At 41.7% G+C, this 21,876-nt stretch overlaps 1 protein-coding gene across 2 annotated transcripts in view; it reads right to left on the reverse strand.

Annotated features, from left to right (window-relative positions):
* SLFN5 (schlafen family member 5) overlaps positions 1-21,876 on the reverse strand; it is a 30,764-nt gene extending 8,888 nt beyond the window's left edge. The window contains exons 1-3 of one of the 2 annotated variants that reach the window (XM_005597565.4): positions 21,747-21,876; positions 20,399-20,530; positions 605-1,656 (exon numbers count right to left, since the gene is read on the reverse strand). In XM_005597565.4, coding sequence (XP_005597622.2) covers positions 605-1,616 — 1,012 coding nt within the window. In that variant the 5' untranslated portion in view covers positions 1,617-1,656; positions 20,399-20,530; positions 21,747-21,876. The remainder of the gene's footprint in view (positions 1-604; positions 1,657-20,398; positions 20,531-21,746) is intronic. The other variant, XM_023653009.2, reaches the window with a different exon arrangement.

Genomic DNA, 21,876 nt, shown 5'->3' on the forward strand with positions numbered 1-21,876 from the left:
ATTAAATGTGAGTTCATGATCAAAAAGAAGAAGAGACTTGAATATGAACTCAAGAAAGGATGTGAAGGGGCCAGCCCAGTAGCATAGTGGTTAAGTTCGCATTGCTCCACTTTGGTAGCCCGGGGTTCGCACGTTTGGATCCCAGGTGCAGACCTGCCTACCACTCATCAAGCCATGCTGTGGCAGCGTCCCACATCCAAACTGGAGGAAGATTGGCACAGATGTTAGCTCAGCGACAATCTTCCTCAAGCAAAAAGAGGAAGATTGGCAACAGATGTTAGCTCAGGGCCAATCTTCCTCACAAAAAAAAGAGAGAGAAAGGATGTGAAATAGAAATTACTAGTTCAGACAGCCCTCTGCACCAACCGCTAGTGGGTTTATTAGCCCAGGGCATCTGTTTGTTGAATGCAGGCTGTTCAAGATGGGCAGAGAAAAAAAGGGCAATGACTCACCAACTGTATCTATAGGAATTAATAAATTGGGCATCTGCAACTCTGAAAGTACCTCTCTTTCCCCAGATTCTAAAATAATACCTCTCTTTCCTCCCTCCCCACCTCCCCTGCCCCAGCAAACATTACAATCATTGTTGATTCTGCTCTCTGACCTGGGTCAGCTTCTGTCATCCAGGCCACCCATTCCTTTGTGCTCAGCTGTCTCACACAATTGTTCTTCACCTGCCAGGAACTAGGTATTTTGGCAAACACTGCACAGCAGAACGGTTCCACCTTGACCGCACAGACATATCCGTGGAGGGCACATTGATTGTGTACTTCGAGGAATTTGACGGCATATTTTATCTCATGTCTCCGTGTACAGAAGTGATGGACAGGTAATTTCTTAATACAGCGATCAATGGAAGCCTTCAAGGCCGTAAGATCCATTCTCTCTTTTTGACTTCCAATGACTTGAAGGGTCTCATCGTGCACACCGAAAAATACAAATCCTCCTTCAGTGTTTGCGAATGCAGAAACACAGCTGGGGAGACTCTCTTTAAAGCATCGCGACACGTCTGTTGAGAACATTTTAAATTCGACATGCTTGGACGTAGTAAAGTTGAGCTTTTCCAAGTACTGAAGGTGAGTTCTAGCAAACAGAGCAGCAGCTGAGGCCTTTATGTTACCTTCATTTTGGACACCAACCCCAACGTTCTGTGGACTTAAACTGGAATCATTAATATTCATGACAGTCTGAGTCTTCTCTGTGAGGAACGCCAGTGCTTCGTGAGAACTCATGACATCAGTAGATGTTCTATATCTGTGGTACAAGTTGGAGCACAAGGTAGCGAGCCGTACGCCAGAGGCCTCTGCATTCCATGATTTCACAAAAATCAAAAAGAGGTCTCCTTGCTGCATCTCATCTAAATAGCCGTTGAAAATTGATGGTAGATGCAACCCTACTCCATGAATTTCATAATTGTACTCTTTGTTCTCAATCTCAGCTTTGACCACTCCCCCACCAGAATTCAGTAGGGCACATATCGCATGCAAGATGATTTCATTCTGTTTTTCCCGCAGTTGAGGGTACATTTCACTCCTTTGCTTATTCCCAAGGACGACTTTTCCTGCATTTAAAACACACTCAGCAAAGTTTGTTTCCAAATCAATCTTGAGACTCATCTTCTCGGCACTTGTCCTAGTCTTACCCTGAAATGTCCTCCTAAAAAAATCAGAAAGACAGAGCCATTAGAGCAGGACAAGAATAGGGGCGGTGGGAAAATCGACAATTTGAGACCACTCTTCTGAAGTTGGCCACTTTATTTATTCCCACAGGGCTTGAGGCCAGATTGATGCCTGAATTAGGGGTGTAGGACAGGCTGAGGAGATAAGTCTGCTGGAAGCCCACCAGAGAAATGATCAAGAGGCTATTTTTATGCTGTGATTTTAGTAACCATTTCTCCCAGTTCTCTGAGTGGCAAGGTCTCTTGGGTCACCTGCAGAAAATAGGAAATTTTACAAAGACACACATGGACTGGAGCTGGAATGTAACTGGAAAGCTTTCGTGGTCAGAGGTATCTCTGGGGTGTACTGTGTATTGTTTTTCTTGGTGTTTTGTCTTTCTCCTCTCACTGAGACCTGGGCAATTCTCACATTGCCCAGTTTATAACCCAGTTTTGGGAAGGAGAAAATCTGATTGAGTTGGTAATTTATCATTGTTGCTATGGAACAGATCCTTTAGCGTCCCCTGGTCCAAGAAGTTCCTATCTTGTCAAAACATATTTATGTATATTATATACTTTTATATATAATATATATTCTCTTTCTATAGTAAAGTATCTTTTTATGTATAATTACAATTATATACTATATATTTTTGTATATAATTTGTTTGGAACTACAAATTATTGACTATTTGTTTGGAACAACCAGGCTGGTAGGTTGAGGTGGGCTTTTGACATTTCCTAAACCTAACTGACAATAAGGAATCTCAGAAAGACGGAAAACTGAATGAGAGTGTACAGACACACCATCTTTGCAACCACACTGCAGGACTGAAGATCAGGCATGCGTGATACACATCTCTGCAGCTGCCAATCTTGGACCAATCAGGCAGTTGAGGAAGAAGAAAGAGCAACTAAACCAACTCACACATAATTACAAAACCCTCTACCACCAGAGACTTCACTGTGAACCAAGAAGATGTCATGCTATCTGGACAATGTCCTGGCCCTGCCCCGTGCATTTCCATCCTCAAAAACCTAGATGCAGACCCACAGCCAACATCATACTGAATGGCGAAAAACTGAAAGCCATCGCTCTGAGAACAGGAACAAGACAAAGTGCCCACTCTTGCCACTACTACTCAACATGGTGCTGGAGGTTTTGGCCAGAGCAATTAGGCAAGAAAAAGAAATAAAAGATATCCAAATTGGAAAGGAAGAAGTAAAATTCTCACTGTTTGCAGATGACATGATTCTACATACAGAAAACCCTAAAGAATCCACTAGAAAACTATTAGAAATAATCAACAACTACAGCAAAGTTGCAGGGTACAAAATCAACTTACAAAAATCAGTTGCACTTCTATACACTAATAATGAACTCGAAGAAAGAGAAATCAAGACTACAATCCCATTTACAACTGCAACAACAACAACAAAATATCTAGGAACAAATTTAACCAAGGAGGTAAAAAACCTATACACTGAAAACTATAAGATATTATTGAAAGAAATCAAAGAAGACATAAAGGAATGGAAAGATATTCCATGCTCATGGATTGGAAGAATAAACATAGTTAAAATGTCCACATTACCTAAAGTGATCTACAGATTCAACGCAATCCCAAACAGAATCCCAGTGACAATCTTCACAGAAATAGGACAAAGAATCCTAAAATTTGTATGGAACAACAAAAGACCCCAAATAGCCAAGGCAATCCTGAGAAAACAGAACAAAGCTAGAGGGATCAGAATCCCTGACTTCAAAATATACTACAAAGCTACAGTAATCAAAACAGCATGGTACTGGCACAAAAACAGACACACAGATCAATGGAACAGAAGTGAAAGCCCAGAAATATAACCACACATCTATGGACAGCTAATCTCTGACAAAGGATCCAAGAACATACAATGGAGAAAGGAAATTCTCTATAATAAATGGTGTTGGTAAAACTGGACAGCCATGTGCAAAAGAATAAAAGTAGACCATTATCTCAAACCAAACACAAAAATTAACTGAAAATGGAATGTAAGACCTGAAACCACAAAACTCCTAGAATAAAATATAGGCAGTACACTCTTTGACATTGGTTTTAGCAGCATTTTCCGAATACCACGTCTACTCAGACAAGGGAAACAATAGAAAAAATAAACAAATGGGACTTCATCAGACTAAAGATCTCCTGCAAGGCAAAAGAAACCAGGAAGAAAACAAAAAGACAACCTACCAATTGGAAGAAAATATTTGCAAATCATATATCTGACAAGGGATTAATTTCCAAAATATATAAAGAACTCAACAACAGAAAAAGAAACAACCTAATCTAAAAATGGGCAGAGGGGGGCTGGCCCAGTGGTGCAGTGATTAAGTTGGCAAGTTCCACTTTGGCAGCCCATAGTTCACAGATTCGGATCCTGGGAGCAGACCTACACACTGCTCTTCAGGCCATGCTGTGGCAGTGTCCCACATACAAAATAGAGGAAGACTGGCACAGATGTGAGCTCAGGGTCAAGATTCCTCCAAAAAAAAAAAAAAAAAAAGTAGAAAGAAGGAAAAATGGGCAGAGGGACCTAACCCTAACAGCCTAGTGGTTAAAGTTCCGTGCTCACCACTTCAGCACCCTGGGTTTGCGTCCTGGTGACAGAACCACACCACCTATCTGTCAGTTGCCATGCTGTGGCAGTGGCTCACATAGAAGAACTAGAATGACTTTCAACTAGGATATACAAGTACTGGGGCTTTGTGGAGGAAAAAAAGCAAGAGGAAGATTGGCAACAGACATTATGCTCAGGGCAAATCTTTCCCTAAAAAAAAAAATAGGCAGAGGATCTGAACAGGCACTTTTCCAAAGAAGATATACAGATGGCCAACAGGCACATGAAAAGATGCTCAACATCACTAATGATCAGGGAGATGCAAATCAAAACTACAATGAGATATCACCTTACGCCTATCAGAATGGCTATAATAACAAGACAAAAAATAACAAATGTTGGAGAGGATGTAGAGAAAAGGGAACCCTCATACACTGCTGGTGGGAATGCAAACTTGTGCAGCTACTATGGAAAACAGTATGGAGGTTTCTCAAAAAATTAAAAATAGAAATACCATATGACCTAGCTATGTCACTACTGGGTATTTATCCAAAGAACATGAAGTCAACAATGCAAAGAGATTTCTGCACCCCTATGTTCATTGAAGCATTATTCACAATAGTCAAGTCATGGAAACAACCCAAGTGCCCATCAATGGATGAGTGGAAAAAGAAGATGTGGTATATATATATATATACACATATATACCACACACATATATATGTATACACACACACACACACAGTAGAATACTACTCAGCCATAAAAAAATAGAATACCTTATTTTAAAAAACTGTTGTCTTTCTCTGTCTGGCTTATTTCGTTCGGCATAATACCCTCAAGGTCCATCCATGTTGCAAATGGGATGTCTGTGCCCTCTCAGAATTCGTATATTGAAACCCTAGTCCCCATTGGGATGGTATTAGGAGGTGGGGCCTTTAGGGGGTAATTAAGGCACGAGAACTGAGACCTCATGATGTTATTAGTGCCCTTATAAGAAGAGACAGAGAGTAGGGCCAGCCCAGTGGTGCAGGAGTTAAGTTCACATGTTCCGCTGTGGCAGCCCAGGGTTTGCCGGTTCAGATCCCGGGTGCGGACATGGTACTGCTTGTCAATCCATGTTGTGGCAGGCATCCCACATACAAAGCAGAGAAAGATGGGCATGGATTTTAGCTCAGGGCCAGTCTTCCTCAGTAAAAAGAGGAAGATTGGTAGCAGATGTTAGCTCAGGGCTAATATTCACCAAAAAAAAAAGAGAGAGAGAGAAGACAGAGAGAGCTTGCTTCCTGTCTCTCTGCTCGCTCTACCTTTGGAGGAGACAAGAAGGAACCTGTCTGTAGACCAGGCAGAGTGTCCTCACCAGACTCTAGATCTGCTGGCACCTTGATCTTGCATTCCCCGGCCTCCAGAACTGTGAGAAATAAACGTTTGCTGTTTAATCCACTATGATAGTTTCTTTTACAGCAGCCCAGACTGACCCAGACAGTCACATATTGTATGATTCCATTTATGAGAAATACCCAGAATGGAGGAAGGAGGTGGTGGTTGCCAGGGACTAGGGGAAGAGGGGAATAACCACTTACTAGGATTTATTTGGGAATGATGATGAAAATGTTTTAAAGCTTGACAGAGGTGGTAGTTGCACAACATTATAAATGTGCTAAATGCTGCTGATTTGTTCACTTTAAAATGGTTAACCTTCTGTTATGTGAATTTCACCTCAACTTTTAAAATTAATCAAAAAATGAAGTTGAAGTAAAAACTTTCTCAGACATATAAAGCTGAATGAATTCATTAGCAGTAGAACTGCAATACAAGAAATGTTAAAGAAAGTCTTCAGGCAGGAGGAAAATGATATCAGAGATCCAGTTCACAACACGAAGTTGGAACCAAGGCCTTACAACATCTGGGATACATATTTAGATCACCGCTCTGCCAGGTGCTGAGTATCTGGCCCATTGTCCTGTGAAGGTTGTTGAATCCAAACTTCATTACCTAGGGTCTGATCAATAGATTGTAATAATTGGTTCTTTTTCTGGGAGAGAGGGACACTAGCAAAGCCACAGGTTTATTTGTTTAAGGCAATTTGTCCATGAAGGTGTAAAGTGGAAACGCCATTGGCTATAATTCTCTATGGTCTCATTCGATGAGACAGGAGTTGGCCAGAGGTTTTCATTACGGGAGTCTGGGGATGGATGGCATACTCTGCAGTCAGTAAGACTGGGAGCAGTGGCCACTGTTTGAGATAATCTAAGAAGTGCATTAGTGAGTATGTTCTGACCTAACAATTATTATAAGAAACGAAGAAAAGAGAAAAAGTTTCATCATGGGTACATGACAACCAAGGGTCTATTGACAATGAGAAGAAGGATTATAAACAAGCAGATCTTTTAAAAACCCAGAAACTCGACAGGGGTCTCGGTCTGTTGTCTTGGGTGGAACCCATCCACTATGCAAGGTTATCCACTTGTTCTGAAGGTCTTGGGTCAGCTGTCTACTTCTGAAGATCAGCTACTCCTGGAAGATCTCGGAGAACCCTTAGTTTGAGGTCCTCTATTGGAATAGTTTTAATTGTGTAGAATTCTCAATTACTTCTTCAGTTGTGAAAAGCGAACCTAAAGATTGACATCCTGGAGTTTCACTACTGTATTTGTCGTTAATAGTACCTGATAAGGTTCATTTCAATGAGGTTCAGGAGTTTTACTCTGATGTCTCTTCCAATAGATGAAACCTCCTGCTTGAAGATCATGAAGAGGCTGTTTAAGATGATGTTATGGGAAGGCAGCCTTAACCTGCTGGTGATAGGACTGGGTATAGTACATGAGTCCCTTCCAATATTTTGCCATATCTGCATGTGATAGGACATAGTCTAGCATTGGAGGTGAAATCCCTTCCAGCTACTAATTCACAGAGGGATAACCAATGTGTCCCCAAGGGAATAGACCATATGGCCATAAGGGCTAGTGGGAGCATATTTGGCCAAGGGAGCTCAAAGTTTCTGAAAGTTTTACTAATTTTCTTTAAAGGACTAAATTAAAGGATTCAATTTTAAAATTAAATTAAATTAAAGGCCATTTGTTCTCTCAACATTTCCAGAAGATAGTACACGGTAATAATTTTTAAGTAAGGAGTAACAATTTACAAAGTTCTTTTATATGGTTTCTATAAAGTGTGTGCCTTGATCCCTTGATATAAAAGTTGGTACACTCCAGGTTGGGAACACAAAATCAAGCAGTCTTTTAGTGACTGCAAGGACTGTAGCTTTTTGGTGAGAAAATTCTTCAGCACATCCTGAAAATAGACTTACAATAACATGTTCAAGCCCCATGGAGGATGGAAGATGGATAGAGTCCATCTGTAGGTGTTAAAAGGACCTTGAGGCTTTGATTCCTGACCATGTCCCAGCTTTATGGTTCTTCCAGAATTATGCTGTTGATGGACGTCACATGACCTGAAAATAGCCTCAGCTGTCTTTTTAAAATTTCCTCTCCAATGTTGATTTAAGATAGCAGCCCATTTGTCTAGATCATAATGAGTGGTTTCATGAAGAACTTTAGCTAATACCCATTTGAAATCTGGTACCAGCAAGCGGCCATTTTGAGAGTGCCACAGATTATCTGAGTTGAGGGTACAATCAGATTTTCTCCATTCTTACTTTTCAAAATCAGGGGCTAAACAATGGTGTTTTATAAGCCTCTTTGAATCCCTCAAGATATTTATCCTTTGACAGTTTAGATAAGATCATAACCTTGGTTGACTTCTTGTGGAAAACAATGATCTGCTCGAGCATTTCCTTTAGCTTCTCTATTACCTCTTTTTGCATGGTTCTCATCCTCTATAATAGTTACCTCTCCAAGAAGTAGGAGTTCCTCTAAAAATTCCTCATATTTCTGTTCATTTCTGAAGGGGGTTCCAGTAGAGGTGAGAAACTCACTTTGTTTCTAAAGCACCCTTAAGTCATGCACTACTCCCAAAGCATACCAGTTATCTGTGTATGTTTACTCTCTGGTCTTTGGCTAGTTGACTAACTCCAGAAATGCAATAAGTTCTACCACCTAGGCTGATTTTATCTCAGGTAATTTATCTTTTGAAACTTTATATCTCTTTTCTGCTAAGAGTGACAGCAAGTAGATGGAATTCTTTTCACTGACTTCCTTGTTCTTTGAACAAAGTAGGAGTTCATCTATATATTGTATCAGAACTGAGTCCCAAAGAAAATTTAGATTTTTAAAGTCTTGACTGAGGACAAAATAGGAAAAAAACAGGGAGCTTCAGTGAACTCCTGGGGCATGACTCCCCAGTTTTATGGTTGTCCTCCCCAGAAGAAAGCAAAAAGGTATTGAACGTCCTGGTCTAAAGGCACACTGAAAGAGGCAGAGCAAATTTCCACAACAGCCAAGCAAGTGACTTAAGGGTAACGGTTTCATCTTTTCACTGTTTGCACGATTGAATTATAGTCTACTTGATTTTTATTGGAAATGTCTTAGGTCTGACTTTTAAGAGACTTTACCCTACTTTTTGGACCTTTTTTTCTTTGACCCTCAGGTTTATTGTGGAAAAAGAGCTCCTATGGGTCCCCTTCTGAGTCAATCCAATCAGCTTTTGCCATCCAGGATTTAGCATCTGAGTTTCTGACCAACAAACGTACAAGTTGATGTAGGTTAGGTAACCTTGGTCATGTGCACCAAAAAGAATTCTAAATTCTTCTGTGAATATTTGCTGGTCTTGTCTGGGTTTAGGGAAATCTCTAAGTATAGCTCTTAATTCAGCTGGGGTCCAAGGTTTAAATTTTACGGTTGCCTGTATACCTTGCTTATGGGAGGAATGGATCTTTACAGGCAACTGATATCTTGGAGTTTTAGGAGAGTCTTGGTTAAAGATGAGGGGGCTCTGAATAAGGAGAAGAAGAGGGAGAAGTCGACTGAGGTGTAAGAGAGAGACCAGAAGGATAAGGGGGAAAAGAGAGCTGGATACAGAAAGGGAACTGGAGGACGAGGATGGAGAGGATTTGCTAGGGATGAGTCTAGTTTGCTAATTTCTCATTAGCCTTGGGAAAAGAATCTTTTAGTGAAGGAATTTTTGATTCAGAATTTCATTTGGAGGCCTCTGCATACCAATCAAAACTGCTGCCCAAAACTCCAAATAGTCCAAGCAATCTTGAGAAAGAACAGGAGGAGCCAAGATGGCGCCATGAGTAGTCCTCTTTGTCTCTCGCCCTTCGAGTCTACAATTATTTGGACACTTATCGCTTGACAAAGGATATCCAGACAGCATCTCAGGACGTCTGAGACACCCACGCGACTATACATCAGAAGGCGGATGGACTTTCCTCCGGGAGGATGTGGAAATAGGTGAAAACTCTCCGACCCCGACGGGCAGCCTAGTACCCGCAAGCGGCTTTCTTCCAACGGACGACCCCAGAGGATCCACACACATCTAGGGCAGGAGCGAGAACACAACAGAGGAGCGACGGAGGAAACAGGTGACCAGAACCCTACCTAAACCCCCCCGCAATTACTCCTAAACGCAGAGGGAAACTTTGGAGTTGCACACCTGAGCCCGCGGGGAGAGTCTCTCCCCGCCATTGGCGGGGAGACCCAGCCTGGTGCTCGGGGCGCCCGGAGGGTCCCAGAGAGAGACACGGAGGGCACGGAGGTCTCCCAGCTGCCGTTGCCCGCCCCGTGGGACTAGGGACTGCCGGAGATCTCGGAGAGGACCGGGGCTGGGGGAACTTTCAAAGGCCGGTTCGGCGACCCGGAGGGGAAGCGCCGGAGCTCCGCCAGGCAGCAGACAAAACTCTCTGTCTGCCATTAGCAGAGGGGCCACGCCCAGCATTCAGGGCTCCCAGCAGAGGCCCGGAGAGAAGCCCAGAGGGCGGGGCGATCCCCAGCTGCCGTTGCCCGCCCCGTGGGGCTAGAGATTGCCGGAGATCTCAGAGAGGACCGGGGCTGGGGGAACTTTCAAAGGCCGGTTCGGCGACCCGGAGGGGAAGCGCCGGAGCTCCGCCCGGGCAGCAGACAAAACTCTCTGTGTGCCGTTAGCAGAGGGGCCACACTGAGCATTCACGGCTCCGGGAGAGGCTCGGAGAGAATCCCAGAGGGCGGGGCGACCCCCAGCTGCCGTTGCCCACCCCGTGAGGCTAGGGATTGCCGGAGATCTCGGAGAGGACTGGGGCTGGAGAGAGTTCCAGAGACCCAGCTTAGTAGCCTAGGGGGAAACCCTACAGGCTCACAGCAGCCTTAGGGAAAGCCTCTGCACAGCACCAGTAGAAGGCACCCAGCCGCCAGCCACAAGGCTGGAAGACCCCAGGGCAAAAGCAGCATAGCTAGGTGTTCTAACCACAGACTGTAGAAGATGCCAATAGCTCTCCTGCGACCCATAGAGGACAAGTGAGATTTGGTGGGTGCCGACAGCAACGGAGCGACAAATATAAGTGATCCCACCCCAGGCCGCTGGAAAAGCCCATAACACCGTTGCAGACCCCAAGGAGAGAGCGCATCTAGGTGGGCAACAACAGTAGGCACCTGCAGCCTGAAGCCCCCCTGTGACGGCCCCCACGGCAGAGGAGGGAATCCAAAGGGCCACTGTGGCTACGAAGAGGGGCCCAGGCACAGTTAGCAACTACGGACAGGGTTCCTGGTTGGTGAAGTATAAACAGCTGCTCCCCCCACCGCAGCAGCTGAAACAAGTGAAAGGAGCTACTAAACTCTATCTCCATGCGGAGGCACAAATCAACATCATCAAGCAATATGAAAAAATACATTAAATCTCCAGAACAGAAAGAAAGTAACAAATACACAGAAAACAATCCCAAAGAAAATGAGATATATAACCTAAATGATGATGACTTCAAAACAGCCATCATTAGGATTCTCAATGAGTTAAGAGAGAATTCTGACCGACAACTCAACGAGTTCAGGAGCTATGTCACAAAAGAGTTTGATACGATAAAGAAGAACCAAACAGAAATATTGGAAATGAAGAACACAATAGAGGAGATTAAGAAAAATCTAGATGCTCTGAACAGTAGGGCCGATAATATGGAGGAAAGAATTAGCAATTTGGAAGATGGCAATATAGAATTGTTGCAGGCAGAGGAGGAGAGAGAAGCAAGACTTAAAAGAAATGAAGAAACTCTCCGAGAATTATCAGACACAATTAGGAGATGCAACGTAAGGATTATAGGTATACCAGAGGGAGAAGAGAAGGAGAAAGGGGCAGAAAACCTATTCAAAGAAATAATGGCTGAGAACTTCCCAAATCTGGTGAGGGAGATGGATCTTCAGGTGACAGAAGCCAATAGATCTCCAAACTTTATCAATGCAAGAAGACCAACTCCACGGCATATAGTAGTGAAGCTAGCAAAAGTCAACAACAAGGAGAAAATATTAAGGACAGCCAGGCAAAAGAAACTAACCTACAAAGGAACCCCCATCAGGCTATCAGCAGATTTCTCAGCAGAAACTTTACAGGCTAGAAGAGAGTGGAATGATATATTCAAAAATCTGAAGGACAAAAATCTACAGCCGAGAATTCTCTACCCAGCGAAAATATCCTTCAAATACGATGGAGAAATAAAAACTTTCCCAGATAAACAAAAATTAAGGGAGTTCATTGCCACAAAACCTCCTCTTCAGGAAATCCTCAGGAAAACCCTCATTCCTGAAAAATCCAAAAAAGGAAAGGGGCTACAAAACCAAGAGCAGAGGAGATAAGTAGAAGGACAACAACAGAGAGTAGCAGCTCTACATCAGAACAGATTAAACCATGGGACGAGAAACAAAGGAAACTGAAGAAAACCGGAAAACAAGACACAAAATGGTAGTGGTAGGCCCCCACGTCTCAATAATCACTCTAAATGTAAACGGATTGAACTCCCCAATCAAAAGACACAGAGTGGCAGGATGGCTCAAAGAACAAGATCCAACAATATGCTGCCTCCAGGAAACACACCTCAGCCCCAAAGACAAACACAGACTCAGAGTGAAGGGATGGAGAACAATACTCCAAGCTAATAATGAACAAAAGAAAGCAGGTGTCGCTATACTAATATCAGACAAGGTAGATTTCAAAGCAAAACAGATAAAGAAAGACAAAGAGGGACAGTATATAATGATAAAAGGGACTCTCCACCAAGAAGACATAACACTTATAAATATATACGCACCCAACACAGGAGCACCAAAATTTGTAAAGCAACTCTTAACAGAACTAAAAGAAGACATCAACAACAATACAATAATAGTAGGGGACCTCAACACACCATTAACACCAATGGACAGAACATCCAGACAGAAAATCAACAAGGAAATAATAGAATTAAATGAAAAATTAGACCAGATGGACTTAATAGATATATATAGAACACTTCATCCAAAAACAGCAGGTTACACATTCTTCTCAAGTGCACATGGAACATTCTCAAGGATTGACCATATTTTGGGAACCAAAGCAAACATCAATAAATACAAGAGAGTTGAAATAATATCAAGCATCTTTTCTGATCATAACGCTATTAAACTAGAAATCAACTACAAGAAAAAAGCAGAGAAAGGTGCAAAAATGTGGAGACTAAACAACACGCTTCTCAACAAACAATGGATCATTGAAGAAATTAAAGAAGAAATCAAATATTATCTGGAGACAAATGAAAATGAGAACACGACATACCAAATCATTTGGGATGCAGCAAAAGCAGTCCTAAGAGGGAAATTCATCGCAATACAGGCTCACCTCACTAAACAAGAAAAAGCTCACGTAAGCAACCTCAAACGACACCTAACAGAACTAGAAAAAGAAGAACAAACAAGGCCCAGAGTCAGTAGAAGGAGGGAAATAATAAAAATAAGAGCAGAAATAAACGATATTGAAACAAAAAAGACAATAGAAAGGATCAATGAAACAAAGAGTTGGTTCTTCGAAAGAATTAACAAAATTGACAAACCCCTAGCCAGACTCACCAAGAAAAGAAGAGAGAAATCGCAAATTAATAAAATCAGGAATGACAGAGGAGAAATCACAACAGATACCAATGAAATACAAGAGATCATAAGAGAATACTATGAAAAACTATATGCCAACAAATTGAACAACCTGGAAGAAATGGACAAATTCCTAGACTCCTACAATCTCCCCAAACTGAATCAGGAAGAAATGGAGAATCTGAATAGACCAATCACAAGTAAGGAAATAGAAACGGTAATCAAAAACCTCCCCAAAAACAAGAGTCCAGGACCAGACGGCTTCTCTGGAGAATTCTACCAAACATTCAAAGAAGACTTAATACCTATTCTCCTCAAACTGTTCCAGAAAATTGAGAAAGATGGAGAACTCCCTAACACATTCTATGAAGCCAACATCACTCTGATCCCCAAACCTGACAAGGACAACACAAAGAAGGAGAACTACAGGCCGATATCACTGATGAACATAGATGCAAAAATCCTCAACAAAATTTTGGCAAACCAATTACAGCAATACATCAAAAAGATTATACACCATGATCAAGTGGGATTTATACCAGGGACACAGGGATGGTTCAACATCCGCAAGTCAATCAACGTGATACACTACATCAACAAAATGAAAACCAAAAACCACATGATCATCTCAATAGATGCAGAGAAAGCATTCGACAAGATCCAACACCCATTTATGATAAAAACCCTCAGTAAAATGGGTATAGAAGGAAAGTACCTCAACATAATAAAGGCCATATATGATAGACCCACAGCCAACATCATACTCAATGGACAAAAGCTGAAAGCCATCCCTCTGAGGACAGGAACAAGACAAGGGTGCCCACTTTCACCACTCCTATTCAACATAGTACTGGAGGTGCTGGCCAGAGCAATTCGGCAGGAAAAAGAAATAAAAGGAATCCAAATAGGTAACGAAGAAGTAAAACTCTCGTTGTTTGCAGACGACATGATCTTATACATAGAAAACCCCAAAGAATCCACAGAAAAACTATTAGAAATAATCAACAACTACAGCAAAGTAGCAGGGTATAAAATTAACGTGCATAAATCAGTAGCATTTCTATACACTAACAATAAACTAACAGAAAAAGAACTCAAGAACTCTATCCCATTCACAATCGCAATGAAAAGAATAAAATACCTTGGGATAAACTTAACCAAGGAAGTGAAGGATCTATACAATGAAAACTACAAGACTTTCTTGAAAGAAATAGGCAATGACATAAAGAGATGGAAAAACATTCCTTGTACATGGATTGGAAGAATAAACATAGTTAAAATGTCCATACTACCTAAAGCAATATACAGATTCAATGCTATCCCAATCAGAATCCCAAGAACATTCTTCACAGAAATTGAACAAACAATCCTAAAATTCATATGGGGGAACAAAAGACCGTGAATTGCTAAAGCAATCCTGAGCAAGAAAAACAAAGCTGGCGGAATCACAATCCCCGATTTCAAAACATACTACAAAGCTACAGTGATCAAAACAGCATGGTACTGGTACAAAAACAGGTCCACAGATCAATGGAACAGAATTGAAAGCCCAGAGATAAAACCACAAATCTATGGACAGCTAATCTTCGACAAAGGAGCAGAGGGCCTACAATGGAGAAAAGAAAGTCTCTTCAACAAATGGTGCTGGGAAAACTGGACAGCCACATGCAAAAGATTGAAAATTGACCATTCTTTTTCACCATACACCAAAATAAACTCAAAATGGATCAAAGACCTAAAGATTAGGCCTGAGACAATAAGTCTTTTGGAAGAGAATATAGGCAGTACACTCTTTGACATCAGTTTCAAAAGAATCTTTTCGGACACTGCAACTCCTCAGTTGAGGGAAACAATAGAAAGAATAAACAAATGGGACTTCATCAGACTAAAGAGCTTCTTCAAGGCAAGGGAAAACAGGATTGAAACAAAAAAACAGCTCACTAATTGGGAAAAAATATTTACAAGCCACTTATCCGACAAAGGGTTAATCTCCATAATATACAAAGAACTCACACTGCTTAACAACAAAAAAACAAACAACCCGATCAAAAAATGGGCAGAGGACATGAACAGACATTTCTCAAAAGAAGATATGAATATGGCCAATAGACACATGAAAAGATGTTCATCATCGCTAATCATCAGGGAAATGCAAATCAAAACTACACTAAGATATCACCTTACCCCCGTTAGATTGGCAAAAACATCCAAAACCAAGAACGACAAATGTTGGAGAGGTTGTGGAGAAAGAGGAACCCTCATACACTGTTGGTGGGAATGCAAACTGGTACAGCCACTATGGAAAACAGTATGGAGATTTCTCAAAAAGTTAAAAATAGAAATACCCTATGACCCAGCCATCCCATTACTGGGTATCTATCCTAAGAACCTGATAACAGATATCTCAAGAGTCCGTTGCACCCCTATGTTCATCGCAGCCTTATTTACAATAGCCAAGACGTGGAACCAGCCTACATGCCCAGAAACTGATGACTGGATAAAGAAGATGTGGTATATATACACAATGGAATACTACTCAGCCATAAAAAAAGACGAAATTGGCCCATTCACAACAACGTGGATGGACCTCGAGGGCATTATGTTAAGCGAAATAAGTCAGTCAGAGAAAGACGATCTCTATATGACTCCACTCATAGGTGGAAATTAGTATATTGAGAAAGAGATCTGATCAGTGGTTACCAGGGAAAAGGGGGGGTGGGGGGAGGGTACGAAGGGGGAAGTGGTGTACCCACAACATGACTAACAAAAATGTACAACTGAAATCTCACAAGCTTGTAATCTATCATAACATTAATAAAAAATATATATATAAATAAAAAAAAAAAAAAGAAAGAAAGAACAAAGCTGGAGGTATTACACTCCCTGATTTCAAACTATATTACAAAGCTATAGTAATCAAAACAGCATGACACTGGCATATAAACAAACACACAGATCAATTGAACAGAATAGAAAGTCCAGAAGTAAACTCATGTATCTGTGGTCAATTAATTTACAGCAAGGGAGCCAAGAATACACAATGGGGAAATGACAGTCTTTTCAATAAATGGTGTTGGGAAAACTGGACAGCCACATGCAAAAAAGTGAAACTGGACCCTTATCTTACGCTATACACAAAAATTAACAAAATGGATTAAAGACTTGAGTGTAAGATCTTAAACCATAAAACTCCTACAAGAAAACATAAACTCTTTGACATCAGTCTTGACGATGACTTTTTGGATTTAACAACAAAAGCAAAAATAAACAAGTGGGACTACATACCACTAAAAAGCTTCTGCACCACAAAGGAAACCATCAGCAAAATGAAGTGCAAATCACATATCTGATAAGGTATTAATATCCAAACTATATAAAGAACTCATACAACTCACTAGTAAAAAAACAAATAATCTGAATAAAAAATGCGCAGAGGGTCTGAATAGACATTTAGCCAAAGAAGACACACAGATGTCCAACAGGTACGTGAAAAGGTGCTCAACATCAGTAATCATCAGGGAAATGCAAATCAAAACTATGATGAGATATCACCTCACATCTGTTAGAATGACTACTATCAAAAAGACAAGAGATAACAAGAGTTGACAAGCATGTAGAGAAAAGGGAATCCTTGTGCACTGTTAGTGGGAATGCAAATTAGTGCAGCCACTACGGAAAGCAGTATGGAGAGTCCTCAAAGAATTGAAAATAGAACTACCATATGATCAAGCAATTCCACTTCCAGGTATCCAAAGAAAACAAAAACTAATTTGAAGAGATGATATGCACACCCATGTTCATGGCAGCATTGTTTACGACAGCGAAGACATGGAAACAACCTAAATATCCATTTGTTCATTAATGGATAAGGAAAATATAGTATAATTCCTAAAATACCCTGAATAGCCAAAGAAATCTTGAAAAAGAACAAAGCAGAAGGCATTACACTTAACTGATTTCAAGCTATACTATAAAGCTATAATCATCAAAACAACATGGTACTGGCATAAAAACAGACAAATAGACCAATGAAATATAATTAAGAGCCCAGAAATAAACCCAAATGTATACGTTCAACTAATATTTGACAGTGGACCCAAGAATACTCAATGGAGAAAAGACAGTCTCTTCAATAAATGGCACTGGGATAATTGGATATTCATACATAAAAGAATGAAACTGGACCCATATCTTACACCGCTCACAAAAGATAACTAAAAATAGATTAAAGACTTAAATGTAAGACCTGAAACTCCTAGAAGAAACATGTGAATAAAGCTCTTTGAAATGGGTCTTGGTAATGATTTTTTGGATATGCCACCTAGAGCCCAAGCAACAAAATAAAAAATAAACAAGTGGAACTACATCAAACTAAAAAGCTTCTGCAAAGAAACCATCAACTAAATGAAAAGACAACCTATGGAATGGGAAAAAATATTTGCAAGCCATATATCTGATAAGGGGTTAATTTCCAAAATATATAAATAATTCATACAACTCAATAGCAAAAGACAACCTAATTAAAAAATGGACAAAGGACCTGAATAGACATTTCTTCAAAGAAGATATACAAAAGACCAACAGTATATGAAAAGATGTTCAATATCATTCGTCACTAGAGAAACGCAAAGTAAAACCACAATGAGATATAATCTCATGCCTGTTAGAATAGCCATCATCAAAAAGACAAGAGATAACAAATGCTGGCATGGATATGGAGAAAACTAACCCTTTCTCTGCACTCTTGGTGGGATTATAAATTGGTATAGCACTATGGAAAACAGTACGGAGAGTTCTCAAAAATTTAAAAATAGAACTACCATATTATCCAGCAATCTGGGAATATATCCTTCTTGGAATATATCCAAAAGAAACAAAAACACTAACTCAAAATGAGATATACACCCCCTGTTCATAGCAGCATTATTTACAATAGCCAAGACATAGAAACAACCTAAGTGTCCACTGATGGATGAATGGATAAAGAAGTTATGGAATAGATATAGATACAGATATAGACATAGATACAGATATAATTCAGCCATAAAAAAAGAGGGAATTCTACCATTTGCAACAACTTGGATGGACCTTGAAGGCATTATGCTAAGTGAAATGAGTCAGATAGAGAAAGACAAATGCTGTATGATCTCACTTATTTGTGGAATCTAAAAAAAAACTAAACTCATAGAAAAGGAGACCAGCCTTGCGGTTACCAGAGGTGGAGAGTTGGGGGAGGGAGAATTGCAAGAAGGTGGTCAAAAGGTACACGCTTCCAGTTAAAAGATAAACAAGCACTAGGGAGGTAATGTACAACAAGATGACTCCAGCTAACACTGCTGTATGATACAGAGGAAAGTTAGTGTAAATCCTAAGAGTTCTCATCACAAGGAGAAAATTTTTTTCCGTTGTTTTTCTTTCTTTTCTTTTTATTTTATCTATATAAGAAGATAGATGTGAGCTGAACCTATTGTGATAATCATTTCACAATTTATGCAGATCAAGCCTTTATGCTGTAAGCCTTAAACTTGTACAGTGATGTATGTCAATTATTTCTCAACAAAATTGGGAAAAAAGTTATTAACAAAAAGAAAATGTGGTGTATAAATATCCAATGGAATATTCCTCAGCCATAAAAAAGAATGAAATCTTGCCATTTGCAGCAACATGGATAGACTTTGAGGGCATTATGCTAAGTGAAATGACTCAGACCAAAAAAAATGATAGGGGCTGGCCCCGTCGCCGAGTGGTTAAGTTCGAGCACTCCGCTGCAGGCGGCCCAGTGTTTCATTGGTTCGAATCCTGGGCGCGGACATGGCACTGCTCATCAAACCATGCTGAGGCAGCGTCCCACATGCCACAACTAGAAGGATCCACAACGAAGAATATACAACTATATACCAGGGGGTTTTGGGGAGAAAAAGGAAAAAAAATAATAAAATCTTTAAAAGAAAAAAAGATAAATACCATATGATCTCACTTATATGTGAAATCTAAAAAACAAACAAGCATACAAAACCGAGCTCATGGATACAGAAAACAGATTGGTGGTCGCCTGAGGTGGGGGGTTGGGGGATGGGTGAAAAGGGTGAAGGGGTCAAAAGGTACAAATTTCCAGTCATAAGATGAATAAATCATGGGGATGGAATGTACAGCATGGTGATTATAGTTAATAACACTGCATTACATATTTGAGAGTAGCTAGGAGAGTGGATCTTGAAAATTCTCATTACAAGAAAAAAAATTATAACTATGTATAGTGATGGATGTTAACTGGACTTATTGTGGACTTTACTGTATGGACATTTTGCAATATACACAAATATCGAATCATTACATTGTACACCTGAAACTAATATAGTGTTATGCCAATTATACACCCCCTCCCCCAAAAAAAGACCCGCTGTCCAATTGGTCCTGAGAAATCCTATTCCTTTACTTTTCTAAGGCGCCTCTCAAACGAATGGCTTTGCAGAAGTCAAATGTTCCCAAGAGCCATTGAAGGCCCAAATCATCTTTAGTGAAGTTATGCCACTTAGAAATATAAGAGCAAGAATCAGTATAAAGTGTATAGGAAGTGAGCGTTTTCCAGGAAGAGGAGAGGATTGACAGTTAGAAGACCCCAGAAGAGGTGGTGACCATCTGTAGGAATGTAACGGTTGTGCGCCCTGTGTCTCAGGTCCCCCATCTTACAGTTGGTCACCTCTGAACACAGACGGGACAATCTGCATCCCCAGCAGGTGGAAAACCAGAGAGAACACTCTCTCTGGATCACAGCCAAGATCTCAGGACAAAAACTCGAGATGGCAGGACAAAGTTATCTGGTTTTATTGATGACTCACAGCCAAGTTTGTCCAAACGGACATCAGTTCAGGGAGAACTGCAAACGCACTGGTCTGCGAGGCCAGCTGAACAGGGCTATACAGTGTATGCCTGTGTTCTAACTTGTGATTCTTCTTACCACAAACACTTTTAAACAGCGCAACACAGAACTAACACAAAAGAGAGCAAAAAGGGGTAAAAAGGAATGCCTGATTCCACCAAGGATGCCAAGCAAATGGGAACCAGTAACAAAACCCAGGTACCAAACTGAGAATCAATAGCAGTTGATTGATAGAGAAACTCAAGGCAAAGAAAGAGGAATTCAGAGCCAGTGCTGACTTACCACGTTGGCGCAGACCCAAAAAGCCACTACTGGCAAGGCGGGAGGTGCCTCTGTCTGTAACGCACCTGGCTGAAGGCTGGGGTCCACAGCCAAAGCTGTGCAGATGGTATCTTGGTGGAAACTCCAGGAAAACTGTGGAAACGAACAAAAACCACCCAAATGAGGATATTTATTCAAGGCTTACAATAACAGGGGAGTCCGTCACCATCACTTGCATTTGGCAGATACTTAATACTGATTTCTGTTTTCTGTTAGGCATAAACACCTGTGAATTTTCATAATCAGGCCAGGAGCAGATCACCACATTTCACTCTTCTTTCACTTGCAAAAGGTACTAAAACTTGGGATGGCTCATCTGCTTATTTAAACAAAAAGAGTTGAAGAGTCTTGTGACATTTAAATGAAGCCTTCCAACCCCCGACACAGGGCGCTGTCCTGCTTAACTGCTCAACTTCCCTGATCATCTGGCCACAGGAACTCTCAGTTTCGCCCCTGACAGACGGAAGTGGAATCAGTTTCTATTTCCTCACCAAGGCAGGCGTAGCCTCGCCACCTTCTAGTAGGGCAAGGCTAGGAAACAGCCACCGACCCCATCTCCTCCTAGAGGCTCCGGGGGAGACCCGCCATCGGTTGAGGAACCTCCAAAGTCCCACCGTCAAGCATCCTCTCCCCCCCCCCCCGCCGCCCTAGTCCTCAAGGCTTCCCTTCCGGTTCCTACAACCGTCGTGTGCAAGAGGGGAACGGAGCACTCACGGCAGCCTAGCCTCTGCACACACAACCCACGGGAGTTCTAGTTAGTCACTTGATGGGGGATACAGGGCTTCGCGGGCTACCCTGGGAGCTCGCCCACCCTGTCCGATGCCGTTACAGTTTGAGGAGCTTACTGCGCCAGGGGCTTCCAGGCCATCCGCGAAACGCAGCCTCAGCCTCCTGTAATAAACGACACTGACTCTATTTGTCCCCAGGCCACAAGCTCGCTGGCTTCAGCTTCAGGAGCCTCAGCACCCGACTTATTTGTTTTCTCTCAAGTTCTTCGCGCTCCTGAACCGCGGGGAAATTTTACCAGGCTGGATTTGGTCAGATTAGGCTGTGCGCTGCGCGCCTCTCCCTCCTCCCCAGCTCGCCGGGCATTCCGAGCCTCGGAGCTCTCCGATGCGCCACTGCCCGCCTGTCGTTGGAAGTTGCTACTGAGAGTCAACAAACCAAGTCTCCCGAGCGGGAAAGGAGCTCTCGGGGCTGTGCCCAGGCCTTCGGCACAGCCGGGTCGGGGAACCGGCGCGGACCTGGGGAAGGAAAGAAGAGGAGCTTTTGGAGGACCTGTGTGAAAGGAGCCCGGGGCAATCATTACCGGCCAAGGTTTCTCCTCTGCAGCGCGCCTCACTCCGGGAGAAGGCGACGGGGGCTCCCAAGTTCAGAACAGAGGTCTCGACCCTACAGGGTTCAGTCCTTTTATCAGCTGAACTCGGGGGCGGGGCATT

Source organism: Equus caballus, chromosome 11, assembly GCF_041296265.1.
Source record: "Equus caballus isolate H_3958 breed thoroughbred chromosome 11, TB-T2T, whole genome shotgun sequence".
NCBI classification, from domain to species: Eukaryota; Metazoa; Chordata; class Mammalia; order Perissodactyla; family Equidae; genus Equus; species Equus caballus.